The 14651-nt window shown below is 37.3% G+C and overlaps 1 protein-coding gene across 6 annotated transcripts in view; it reads right to left on the minus strand.

Moving 5' to 3' along the window:
* Positions 1 to 14651, minus strand: part of SGIP1 (SH3GL interacting endocytic adaptor 1) — a 235658-nt gene that overhangs the window by 24929 nt on the left and 196078 nt on the right. For all 6 annotated transcript variants that reach the window (XM_061184056.1, XM_061184061.1, XM_061184058.1 and 3 more), the window contains one exon: positions 4449 to 4560. In XM_061184056.1, the coding sequence (XP_061040039.1) occupies positions 4449 to 4560 (112 nt within the window). The remainder of the gene's footprint in view (positions 1 to 4448; positions 4561 to 14651) is intronic.

Raw genomic sequence — 14651 nt, forward strand, 5'->3', positions numbered from 1 at the left:
GTCAACTGGTCAAGTGTCTTGTAAACTGGGTTCTCCCTGTTACCACAGGCAGCATCATGTTAGCTGGTCAACAGAAACACTGGCCAATTTTGGTCAGGAAATGTGTGGATTTGATTTATGTGAGGTCATCAGAAATACATCCCTCTCGTAAAGTGTAAGTTCTACTGCTTTGATAACTAAGCTCATGGTTTTCTGTTCAAGCATATATACTTCTGCACATAGGCTGCTTCCTTTCCTTTATTTATCATCCCCTTTTATTGACTTGGGTAACAGGCAAAAACTCCTTTTCATATTCAAGACTCAGTTCAAAGGCAGGCCTTTCCAAGGCCTTCCTTAATATCTTCTCCATTCAGCCCTCTTTAGTTTTTCCTTTCTTTAGTTTCCTTGGACAAATGGACAGACTTTTTAAAAAACTGTTTTGTAGTTTCTTGCACATATTTACTACTGTGAAGGCAAGTACTGTGTTTTAGGTTCTGGGAAGGCAAAGGTGCAAAACACAGAACCCAGTGCAGAGTAGGAACTCAATAAAGTGTTTTAAAAATAAATGCATACATTTAACAATTATATATTGGCTACCTAATCAATGTACCAGGCATTGTGTAACGCACTAGAATGGGCAGTGAGAAACAGGACAAATGTGGTCTTGAGCAAACTTCTAGTTTAAGCAGGGAGACATACACTTGAATAACTAATTGAAATATGGTGATAAGGGAAGCATAGACTATAACTGAGAAGCCTAAGGTTTTCTCTGGAATTATAGAATTAGTTGCTAGCACCAGAGGTGTTCAAATAGGAGCTAATAACAGGAAATGTGTTTCCCCCAGGTGGCAGCAAAGTCAAGGAGTTCTCTGCCTTTGAGCTACTGAGAAAGACTCAGATGTCAGAATACCAGTAGTAGATTTTTGTTTCCAATGTATGGTCTGAAAACAAATGGGGAAGTCTTTGATACACGATGAGAGAGAACCACAGGCAAGGCAAACCCACATGCTTTTTCTGCATCATTTCTCTATGTGGCGCTGTGTTTGGCTTTATCCTCCTCTCCACCTTTCCCCATGATGGAACTTTTGAACTTGAGTTGTTTCTTTGAAAGTGAATAACAAAGGAACAGCAATTAAAGTGATTCACTGCTTGGAGATGAAATTAAATTTAGAAGAATGTCACTTCATGATCTGTTCATAAATTTCAGATCTCATAATTTCAATGAAATATACTAAATCTCCCATCTACCAATATACAGTATACACTACAACTACTTATGGCAATATAATTGGAAAAAGACTCAATATGTGCAGCCATTCACAGACCAAAGGCTCAGCTAAGTTGGAAGGCACAGGAAAAGCACTAATATTAACTTGGCTCAAGTACCACATCACTGGAATGCTAAAGTCATGGACACCAGGCTCACTGGTACAGACCTCCGCAGACACTTGTCAGAGTGTGCTGGGGAAACCGAAACAAGAAGAAGAACCCAGCTTGTACAGGGACAGGTCCGCAGGTGACTGGTAGGCTGATATACCACTTCTTGGGATTTAAAAAAGATTATTATTAAGGACTTCTTACCTCCCATTGCCCCATATCTACATCTCTCCTATAGTGGACTTTGCATTATATTTATGTACAAGTTTTATTTTCCATATCAACTGTCTTCACCACCAAAATATCCCTGTCTAGCACAATAGCGGCCACATAGTAGACGTTCTGTAAATGTTAGGTGAGTAATTCAACTCAACTTGTTCAGCAAATATGCACTGGGTACTCCACGCCAGGTCCTGTTTTAGGTACTGAGGATATAACAATGAACAAAATACTTAAAGTCCCAGCTCTCATGAAGCTTACACTCTAGTGGGGGAAGGGACAGACAGTGGACACTGAAAACATGGAACATGTTAATTAGCATGTTCATTAATTAGAAAACAGGAAGTATGTTAACTACGAAGGAAGAGAAAGTGAAGTAGGGAGAAAGGAAGTGTTGACAGCGGAGGGGGCAGGAGAATTGCTGTTTTACATAGAAGGTCTCTGATAAATCTGCTGAAGAATCATGAAGGAAGTGAGGGGGCAAGTCACTCAGATAGTTGCGAGAAGATTTCACTAAGGCGGAAGGAGCAACAAATGCAAAGACCCTGAGGTGCAGATGGGGTTGGGCTGATGAAAGAAAAACAGCCATGAAGCCAGAGTGGCTAGAGGGGAGTGATTAAGGACGAGGGTGACGGAGACAAGATCAGAGAGGTGGCAACTGGGATGGGTCGTGAAGGACAAATCTTATAGACCATTATGAAGCATTTGGTTTTAACTTTGAACAAGTTAGGAAGATTTTGAGCTGAGGAGTGACATGTTACATTGAAAATAGATTCTAGGGGGGACCAGAAGTGGAAGTACCCCTACTACCAATTGGATCTCTCTGAATAAATGAATGAAGGAAAGCCAATTAGTAAGCAGACAAAAAAGCATTCATTCTCCTGTGATCCCTAGTGTTTTTCACTCCATTATAGACACCTCTCCACATTTTCGACTACTCATTTTTTTTAGGGTGTGCTTCTACCTGCAATTCAGGGTAGCCTGAGCTTTCTAAGGTCTAGGTAGGTCAGTAATAAGTAGTCTTTAGAACTGGTGTGACAGAAAGTCATGCAAATTCTTTACTCAAAGAAGAGTCTACAGGAGAAACATGTATGTATGTATACAAAGTCTGTATACAACCTAAGCTAATGATGCTTACTTTTCTCTAACATTTCAAATGCATACTCTGTATGAGGAGCTTTTAGTTGCTGTTGATGCATGGTCGTGGCAAATGATCTTTCTGCTCTGAAGATGAAAAAGAAGAGACGTGGGAGAAACCAGAACGCTATAGCCTGAATGCTTGTGTTCTCCCAAAATTTATATATTTAAACCTAATCCCCGATGTGATGATATTTGGGACGTGATTAGGTTATGAGGATAGGGCACTCAAGAATGAGATCAGTGCCTTTATAAAAGAGATCCACAAAGTTCCTTGGCCCTTTCCAATATGTAAGATTCCGACGGACCAGGAAGCTGGCTCTCATCAGATACCGAATCTGCCGGGGCCTTGGTTTTGGACTTTCCAGCCTCCAGAATTTTGAGAAATAAATTTCTGTTATTTATAAGCCACCCAGTCTGTTATAGCAGAGCAAATTAACTAAGACACCAGCGTCCACAGTATTTGTTTCTCTGCAAAACTCTGGGCCCAGAATAAAACCTAAATGCTGTTTAAAAGGATATTTAGGGAGATTGATAGATCTCAGTGGCTAGAACGGAGTGCAGTTACTAATTATATTAGTTTTCCAGCATAATATTGTTAGATTTAGACTTAAAAAAAAAAACCTAGTGTTTCTTAAGTGTAAAGAGGGTTAACAATTAGTCATATAGATTTTCACTTAAAATAGAGTTCCAAGTTCTAATTATACTTATCACTATTTCAAAAATTTTTGTAAAACAGTCTAGTGTTCTATATGCACATTTAATTTTTTCTCTCATCTTTATTTCCATGGCTACCAAGGTTTTCTAAGCTCTAGTCCCTGCAAGTAAAAAATAAAAAGCAATTCTTTCCTCACCTAGGTTTGTCCTTTGTTTATACATCAGATTCAGACCTGGAATTGTGTTAGTGACACACTTGAAAACCAGTTTGACTTAGGTGTTTAGTTTTCAGTGTAGACTAATAATCGCCCTTAACTTTTTTTTTGAATCTGAACCCCTTTGTGAAATTGATGAACAGTGTAGAGTGTCTATGGACAAATGTGCATGTGCACACACACATTAGGTATGAAATATAATTTCAGGGGATCCATAAACTTCCTGAACCCCATCCATGGGACACCTTATAGAGAAGCATGTGCATTCAGGTAAGGTCCATTGTCAAGATGTACTGATATAAGTGTAATCAGGCTCATGTAAATAGAGAGTGATACATTTTTATCTAAAATTTTTACTTTGCTGTGATTATTTTTTTGGCTAGTTTTTCCTTACTTAACAAGGGTAACACATAACTTGTCCTCTTACATATCTGCATGTTATGGAAAGGTGGTTTTATTCCAGGTTCTCATTCCAATGCACCATTGTTTCAGTTTATATGTGGGTGACTCCCACCCAGGAAAGACTAAGACAATAAAGACATGATCTAGACATTTCCTTTTGTGAGATAATACATTTTCTCATTGCTGATGGAGTTGGTTGGGTTTTCTGTAACCTGCAACCAAAACTGAATCAGAGGTTTCTGTATTAGATTAGATTACTGGACCTTTTGGCATATTTTTTAAAAAGCAATGAATTAATATTCTTAATCAAATTAATTCTAGGTATGCCACCTGTTACTGTTGACTGGATTTTTTTTTTTTTTTTTTTGGTTTTAGGATATGGAATGAAATAATTATATGTAGAGTGTCCCCACTGAATTGGATAGAGTTTGGAGAATACAATGGACCAAGCCCCAGGCTTACTTGCTCGGATCCGCTCCTTTGAAGTAGGCATTGACCGTTTCTGTAAATGCTGCTGCAACAGGGAGGGTGTCCTGGGCTCCCATAGTTAAGGGGCTGGGTCCCCTGGAAGAACCTGCATGAAATGAAAAATCTTCATTTAATATGGATCGGAGCCATCTTAATATATGTGGAACTAAAAGCCCATTAAAGGATTAGAGGGTGAAATCTAATTACTGAAAAAAAAAGCAATGTGCTAAGAGCCATAACTGTATATTCAACATAGAGCTCAAGTATTTAAAAGGAAATATTTGGCTGGTTTACAGACAAACACACTCGAAATTAATTCAATGATGTATTTTACTACAGAAAAAAATCCAAGCAGAAGAATAAAGTCATAGGGGGCTTCAATGTTTTACATAAAGCATAAGGCAGTATTTGCATGACAGTTTGTACAGGAGGGAGTTAGTAAGAAAATTATTAGCTTCCTATTTGAGCCTTCACCTTATACAATTGCCCATACACTCAAAACTGTTTGCATTTCTTCATCTTAAAGAGACAAGCAGCCATGGAACACCATGTTACACATTGTCCTTTTCTGGGGTGTTTCCATTTCAAAAAGTCCAATTACCCTCAGATCAAGTAGGCTCAAGTGTATATGTCCCCAAACATTCACAACCCAAACGTCCACCTTGACTTAGCACAAACACATCAATGCATCAATTCACATTATTAAAAATAACAGTTTACCGACCATCTACTACATACCAGGCACTACACTGGATACCTTACAAGAATTACCACATTCAAGCCCCCATCAGCCCTGTGGGATAGGCATTATTATTCCCATTTTACAGAAAGAAAACTGAAGCTCAAAGAGCTAAGTGACTTGCCCAAGATACAGTTAGTTAAGTGGCAAAACTAAAATTCAAACCTCGGTTTGCCATCCTATAAGGCTCATGCTTTTCCCCAACTGTTTATACCATATTGTTTGTCTAAATGAAACATTTTCCTGTATGTTTTTGATACAACTTGAGGTTCCCAAAAGGAGTGAAGTTTAGGATTGTTGTCTTCATTAACAATCTCTAGACATGGTACTGAAGAGTAAAGTTTTATAAGGACAAAGTATTTAATTATGTCACACATTCACTGCTTCTCCTTCTTATCACACAAAACACATTTACTCTTCCCCACCTCATCACAGACTACGTGTTATGCTTTTTATCTTTTACCTTTAGTAACTTTCATACTCTTCTCTGATTATGAAAAGATCTACCTTTGTATATTTCCCTCCTCAATAAAGTTTTCCTTGATAATTCTAGTTCATCCTAGTGTCTACATTTTCTATCTTCCTTTGTCTTTCAAAATCTTGGATGTAGTAATTGATCACCAACAAACATTGGCTTATTATCTGCTATGTATCAGGCATTATGGTAGGTGCTGGGGATTCAGAGATAATTAAACATAATCCTTGTTCTCAAGAAATAGGTTTTTGTTGTTTACGAGCCACGCCTCGAGTGGTATTTTGTTACAGCAGTCAGAATGGACTGAGGCATGCAGTCTGGCCCAGATCTATCCTTCCTCGCCTCTTCCCTCTCTTTCCAACAACGCTATACCCTAGCTGTGTTCACCTCTGGGCACTACAGTCCTTATTGTGGGTTTAATCAATAATGCCAGAGAAGGAAAAAACATCAAGATTTTACAAAGAACCCTTTTACCTTAAAGGATCCACAGTTTACAATTCTAATTTCTTCACATCCCTATACATTGCAATTAATATGCCATCTTCTATTTTACTTTATTCATTTATTATGCAATTTTCCTTATTGCTATCTGGTCTACATATCATTTCCATGAGTATATATTATTCTACAAAAATTCTCCAAATGTTGGGTCATTTCTAGGTAGAAATTATTCTAAATCCATCTTTGTAAAAGTTGGTCTTTTCCTTTTAATTATTTTTTAAAGATATAGTTTTATTACCACAAAGTGGGATGACCCAACCATAAGGTAGATAAATTTTTGATTGCTAAGAATGCCAGATTATTTTATTTTATTTTTAAAAATAAATTTATTTATTTTATTTATTTATTTTTGGCTGTGTTGGGTCTTCGTTGTTGCACGCGGGCTTTCTCTAGTTGCGGTGAGCAGGGCTATTTCTTTGTTGCGGTGTGCGGGTTTCCCATTGCAGTGGCTTCTCTTGTTGTGGAGCACGTGCTCTAGAGCGCAGGCTCAGTAGTTGTGGCTCGCAGGCTCTAGAGTGCAGGCTCTGTAGTTGTGGTGCACGGGCTTAGTTGCTCCGTGGCATGTGGGATTTTCCCGGACCAGGGATCGAACCTGTGTCCCCTGCATTGGCAGGCAGACTCTTAACCACCACGCCACCAGGGAAGTCCCCCAGATTATTTTACATAAAGATTATACTCAGTGAAAATGCTATTAGTAATAAATGAATGCTTCTGTTCCCCTGCAGTACCTTAGAGAGTCTTTGCTACTATGATTATTGGAAAACTGGGCTAAAACCAGGAGAGTGTCTAAGACGCTGAGAAATTCAAACCTTATGGCCTAAGATGACTAAGAGGGGCCTCAAAACTATTTTCAAATATCTGAAATAATATTACCAGACAGTGACTCTAGGGACCAGAGTTCATGGCCAGGGATCTGCAAGTTAATAGCTTTGTGACCTTGGGCAAGTGAATTATCTTTAGGTTTTCTCAACCATAAAATGAAGGCAATAGATCACATCATCCCTGTGTGTTAAGACTCTATAATTTTAAGTTGTTTATAGGAATTTAAGGAGTTTTAAACAGTAGAAACAATTTTCTCACACAGAAATAAGCTGCTTTGAAAACTGTATCCCTTCACTGGTGGTTTTAGTGAATCTGCCAAATATTTACTGGGTCTCTACTATGTGTAAGATAGTGGTGGGAACAAAAATATGTAAACTTTCAGGAAATAAGATACAAGCATATAGGAAACCCAGTAACAATAACATACACAAACAAGAGCTTAAGACAGCTCAAGTGACAGCACTATGAGGTTTTTTCACTGCAAGATTAATTGTCCAATGAGCAGAACAGGAAATTCTGCTCCTTGATTTAATAAAAAGAAGCTCAGGCTCTGGTGTCACATAGACTTGGGTGTGAATCCCAACGCCTCCACTTACAATCTGCTATGACCAGGAGCAAGCTATTTAATCTGTCTGTGACTCAGTTTCCTCATCTTTAAAATAAGATATCAATAGGTAATAATATCTATGTTAAAGGTTTGTGGTAGACATCAAATGGGATATCCTTAGCATGGTATGTACTTGAAAAAACATCTTCTTCTTCTTGTTTTTGTTGCTGTTATTTTGTCAGGGTGAGTTTTACTAAGGTTGTTGAATTAAAGTTGGTTCTTTGAATTTGAATAGTTATTGAGGTAGAGAATGAAGGGAGATACCACAAATGGTACTCCTCACTGAGCAAGGAGATAGACCAACATTTTCAGGCTCCTTCCAACCCCAAATTTCTTTTATCATAAGAACAATGAATTCTATCATGCATGTTTAATTTTTTGTGTATTACATGGGTGGCTATCATATCTATTCAAGTTGCTTGATATAATGCTTGGACTCATAGGAGATGAAAGTTGGTTGAATGCATATTTGTCTGTTGATTCATTCGAATGTGAGTTCCTGCAATAAGTAGGCATTGTGCTAGTTGCTGAGGGATTCACAGAAATGTATGAGATGTACCCTTCCCTTCATGGAGCTTATAGTATAAAAGGGGACTATAATATTAAATACAAGTGAAAGACAAAGCACTACATGAAGTTAGATAATATTGATAGTTAAGTATTATAATTATTATATTATTATTAATGATAATTTTTAAAGAATTCAATGTCGAAATAGTAATTATTATGTCTGTCCTACAATAAAATAAAATATCAAACACTAATATGGCTTTTTGTTCTTTATACATTGAGGGGATAAACAGGTTCAGTATAATTATGTCTATTGCACTAGCCCAAGTTCACTCTGCTAGTAAGTGGTAAAGCTGAAATTCAATCCTAGGTCTCCCAGTGCTAACAAAAACAGTAGTAGCAACAACGAAAACTTCGTACCTCTTATCGCATACTAAGAACTATTCCTATATTACCTCTTAATCCTGATAATACCCCTATTAGGGAACTACCATTGTTATCCCTGTTTTCCAGAGGAGAAAACTGAGGTTACAAATCATTCAGTAGCCTTGCCCACAGTCACCCAGTTAGTAAGCAGTAAGAACAGCATTGGGATGCAAACCTAGTACTTCCTGACTCTGGATCCTGAACTCTTACGTACTCTGCTCATGGAACATAGAAGTCAGAACAAAATTATGTTAGGCATCTGAGGGTGCATATGTGGTCCCCCCAGAAGGACAAGTTGCTGCCATTACCTTATCGAGTTCTGACAAAATAGCAATTCCAGGGTCCTGGAAAGCAATTGCCATGCACACTTAGGGAGTTCTGAGAAATGGAAAAAGGCACCCAGAGTCACTATCATGTGATGAAATTTTCTGAAAGGCAGTTTTCTGTGACTCTCTTTACCAAGCAAGGTTATACACACACACACACACACACACACACACACACACACACACACACACAAAACCTAAGGCTAAAGAAAAATTAGTATGACATCTTTAAAAGAAGAGGTCATCCTACTATATAGCACAGGGAACTATACTCAATATTTTGTAATAACCTATAAGGGAAAAGAATCTGAAAAAGAATATGTACATATATATACATATATATAAATGTAAAACTGAATCACAGTGCTGTACACCTGAAATGAACACAGCATTGTAAATCAACTAAAAAAAATCAATAAAAAAAGAAAAAGATAAGGTTGTTAATTTGTGAAAGCATTTCCTGAGTAGTCAATTGAAATATGAATGTGAGTATGGAGTAGGGGCTGTATATGTAAAAATATTAAAGGAGAAAGGGAAAAGGGAGAGCGATTTTAGAAGAGAAAGGGAAAGATACAAATAAAAATAAAAAAGAGGGAGAAAAGGAAGCGAAATACCCAGGTACAGAAATTGAGTAAGAGTACAAGGTTTACTTGATAAGTAAATGGCTGTTCGAGTCCCGGGTTCCACAGAGACGCCTGGTACCACGCCACTGCCGGTCCTTTGTGTGGAGGGGAAGCACGTCCTCACGGTGTGTCCAGAGCAAGCCTGTCCGGTCCCCCTGCTCCTCTGTTCTGTACACTTTACTCCATTTTCTGTATAATGTTTTCCACTTTGCAAAGTTGAAATTTAGAACTTTTTTCACATCAAAGCCAGCTCATGAAGAAGACTTATTTTCAGTTGTTTTAAATATAATATGAATTTATGTCAGAGCAGTGCTTCCCTCAGGGGTGTTTGTAGCGTTTGTCACTATAGACTCAGTAAATGGTAATAGCTGTTATTTATTGTGTCCTAACTCTGTGTGATGCTTCATACACATTGTCTCCTTTAATTCACACAAACACCTCACCAAGTAGGTGCTATTTTTAACAACCTTTTCTTACAGATGAGGAAACTTTGGAAGTGTAAGTAACTAGGTCAAACTCAGAGAGCAAGTGATCTATACTTTTAGTTATTATGCTTTGCTGTTACAGTAAAGAATCTAGAACTTCTTCAGAGGCTGTGGGCTTCCGTAGTGACTGTGCTTCTTAGTTAACATCTGCCCTTGGGCAGGTCACTGATTCTAGCTGCATCCCTATTAAATTGGGACATCAGTGTCAGTGCCACCAACCTTATCTGACTGTAAAGAGGATTTGCACTTACAAATGTCAGGAGTCAAAAGAGCTGCAAATTTTATTCTCTTTTCATCTGGGTTTGGAAACAGTCACTCTGAAACTACAATATGAATCATGGACAGCAGGAGAGGGCAGTCTCGTTTGTTTAGAAGACCACTACCAGCCTTGCAGCCTACCAACCCGAACAACTGATGCTCTACCAGGCCCGCTGTACACGCCAGGCAAATGACCCTTATGTCCAGGAGTGAGAATGCAGGAGACAGAACCAATAGATGGAAGCAACAGAGAGCATCAGAATGCATGAAAGAGGAGAGGAGAAATTCCAGGAGTTGTATGAAGAAGCAGAGAGTGGGAACTGGATTAGCTTTTTCTAAAACAAAACAAACCATATTAGTAGAGTTAGTAAAAAAAATAAATTATAGTCAATTCAACTATAATTTATAGAGTATATTCTGTATAATGTGATAAAGACAAAAATGTTGGAATCAGATTGAATTAAATCTGAATCCTGACTTTATCACTTATTGCGTTACCTTGGGAAAGTTACTTAACCTCTCTGATGTCCACCTTCGTCATTTTGTAAAATGGAGATAGTACCTTCCACAGATACTGTGAAGATTACATATGATGATATAGAATGTCTTTGTTATCTAAGGATATTCAGTATCAGAAAAAAAGTCACTTAGAAATGAATGCATTTAAACGGTTTCCAAAATTTCATAGGATATAGTAATAAAAAGGCTTGATTGGCACTCTAAATTGTCATAAACTAAATTTGTGAAAAAAATCTTTTATTAACACACTGCAGTCAAATAATCAATGAGTTCTTAGAATGAACAAAAATGATTTGTGTTGATATTTTGAGGAAAGGCATATTTTTCTGATAAATTGTATTATAGCTTCATACAACAATCTAGTTTCAGATTTGTTTTTCTTTCATGATTATAAAGTGATCTTATATGGCAGGGTTAATTGAGAGTTTTATAAATTTTCCTAAGGGTCTCTCATTTTTTTTTGAAGTGGCTATGATGTAAGCTTCCTTTATTCCTTCTTCTTCAATCATTAATAGTATTATTTCTGCTAAACCCTCAATTGATAATGACTTTGAATATGACCTAAGGAGCTTTACAGCATCACTTTCCTTGACTTCATGGAATCCTGTATCCTTTCTAAGATTGGCAATTTCATTTTGCAATAAATGTGTACTGCACCTGCATTGTATGTCCATTGTTTGTTTCAGACATTTATGGAAAAACTGACTAAATCTGCATATTATGTGATGAACGGTGATAGATGCTAGTGTTAATTTGGTAAACTGATTTTAGAATGGGGACTAATGTTCTAGATTAATACTTTCATGTTGAGTTGGTCCTTACTTCCTACCAAATCCAATAACTGCAAAGACACCAGTAAGGACACTAAAGCAAGGAGTTTCGCCAGTATATGTAAATCTGAGTGCCTGCGCATAGTAAATACTCAATAAGTAATAGCCATTATCATTAACAAAGAAGGAGAATTTGCTGGGCAGTCACAATATGTAATATATTGTTTCAGGCTGCTCTCAACACCATATGCATTTAGCATACAAAGTAAGGTAAAGAGATGATTAGAAGCTTTTCTTAGTCCAGTAGAAAGAATTTTATCATGAGAGCTTAACTTGAGAAGGTGAGTTGTACTTTTGTGACCTTGTGAATCTTAGCTAGCTGAAGTGATGGTTAGTAAAGTAATATTACTTTTTTTTAAATCATGGCAACTTTGTTTAAACATTTTTAGGATAGGTTTGTAAGAAAAGGAGTCAAAGGAAAGTTATTACATGTAAAATTTTCTATTTTTTTTTTCTCTGCATCTTGGAATGTTACAACTTTACATAAACTAGTTGACTGAAATTATTTGAAATTTATCTTATATGTGTATGTTGTATATGTGTGTATATGCTGCATATAAAAATGTACATATAGGGCTTCCCTGGTGGCGCAGTGGTTGAGAATCTGCCTGCCAATGCAGGGGACACGGGTTCGAGCCCTGGTCTGGGAAGATCCCACATGCCGCGGAGCGACTGGGCCCGTGTGCCACAGCTACTGAGCCTGCGCATCTGGAGCCTGTGCTCCGCAACAAGAGAGGCCGCGATAGTGAGCGGCCCGCGCACCGCGATGAAGAGTGGCCCCCGCTTGCCACAACTAGAGAAAGCCCTCGCACAGAAACGAAGACCCAACACAGCCATAAATAAATAAATAAATAATTTTAAAAAAAAGTACATGTAAAATATTTTGTGTATTTTGGTATATTTGTATATTTTTGTCGCTTTTAGAATTCTAGGTCTAAAAATTCTATATCTAATGAATGCTGTAGGTTAATCTAATAAATAATAATGCTGTGATGATAGCTAAACTGAACATATACTTTTTGTATCCCAGGACTATTCTAAAAGTTTCACATGCATTACCTTACTGAATCCTCACATTTAAAAAAAATATTATTATTACTATTTTGCAGATGACAAAACTGAGGCTTAAGAAAGTCAGAAAGATTCCCTAAGTGCTAGTTTGGTTCCTCACATCCTGAGATAAGTGGCATCAATCGACTTGCTAAGTGCCAAGTGCCAGTACAGAGGAAAAAGGGCAAACCTCAAATGAGGAGGCACCAATATTACTGAGTACTTGCTATGAGCTACACACTCTTTTATGCTTTACACATACTGCATCATTTAATTATCACCACAGTCCTGTGTCCACATGGGCACTACTACATATTACAGATCAAGAAACTGAGTCTGAAAGAAGATAGTCTTTTGCTCACATTCTCATCGTAAGCAGTGGAGTTAGGATTCAAATGAAGGTCCACTTAACTCCACGCTCCTTCCACATAAGGAGCCCCATAGGCTTGTCTCGACCCACAGCTTTGGGTGAGTTATACCTGTTACATGCTTTTCAGTGTGCAAGGCATACACCTTCGTGAAAATGAGGAAGACATACTTAAGAAAGTCAGTTATCATAGAGTAGAATTAAGGACGCTGAATTTCTGGGTATGTAAATAAGATTAGAGTTGTTTTCAGTCTTCCTCTTCAAAAGTCCCTGCTCACCTGCCTTGGAGAGATATACATATATATAAAATATATAAATATATAAAAATATATTTTATGTATAAAATGTATATATACACATATAATATATATATTTCATGTGCATATAATTGTTGCTTTTCAAATTCCACTTAGTCCATAAACATGTGATTGGTCGACATTTTTGTTGTATTTTATAGAGAATTTTCTTCAAACTGGGTCTTTGCTTACAGTTCCCAAACCATCATCCAACATTAATTAATGCCATATTTAATTAACTTCCTAAAATAATATGGTTGACTCAGAAAATGGGAAAATTATGTTTCCTTTTCATCATCAAAGTCACATCAAGCATATTCAACACAAGGACTATTATTAGAAGTGGACATAAGGCAGGAGACAAAGCCATAATGAAAACGTCTTCAGTATGAGGACTCACGTGACCAAACCCTATACAACTTCATACAGACAATACTGAGAGTGATTAAGCATCTGAAGCTAAGCCAGCTAGAGCGTGGTATGACAAAAAGTGTGGAGAAGACATGAAGAGCTACTCTATGTAGAACACTTATATGGGATGGCCATTGTGCTGAATACTTTACATGCATTATGTCTTCTACTTTCCAAACATCTCTTTGAGGTACATACCATTATTAGGCATGTGTTACCATTGAGGAGATTGAAGCTTAGTGAAATTAAATAATTTGCTCAAGGTAACTTGCTCTATAGTAAGTAGAAAGGTGCTGTGACTGAAACCAGATCTAACTTCAATTGTATTTTCAATGTTGGCCTGTTCATGTTAGAAAGCTTTGCTCCAGGATCCAGCTGGATGCACAGTATGCATTCTCAATGGGGCAGCTTCTCCCCAAAAGGGGTAGAAATTGGTTCTTAGGGGAAGGTGAAGGAAATCTTTACCTTTTTATGTATGAAGCACACAGATATTCATACAGTACATAACCAGGTGTACAGTACATCTGTGATATTAAAATTCTACTGGGGAGCAATGAGGGGGAAACAAAGGTCTAAAAAGACTCTGTGGGTAAGGGAAGGGGGATAATGAAAAAACAGTTTGAGAAGATCTGGTTTACAGCTTTAAAAGGGTCACTGGTTGTGAATGTCCTTTACACCTCATCAACTCTCTTGGGAAAAACTTTACGGGACTGGTTTTGCTAAAGGATAATAATGGTTTATTTCTTTCTTCAAACATACAGAGTGAATAATATCTATGGGGCTGAAATTATGGGTGGGCTAATCAAGATCATTGGGAAAATATCTAGTACGGACCCCACAGAGGAACCATAAATGGCTAAAAAGTTTGAAAACAAGTTCAGCCTCACTAGTAATCAAAGAAATACAACAGGAAGAGAGAAATAATTTTTTATCTTTTCAGATTAGAAAAGAT

The sequence above is a fragment of the Eubalaena glacialis genome, chromosome 3 (genome assembly GCF_028564815.1).
Source record: "Eubalaena glacialis isolate mEubGla1 chromosome 3, mEubGla1.1.hap2.+ XY, whole genome shotgun sequence".
NCBI lineage: Eukaryota > Metazoa > Chordata > Mammalia > Artiodactyla > Balaenidae > Eubalaena > Eubalaena glacialis.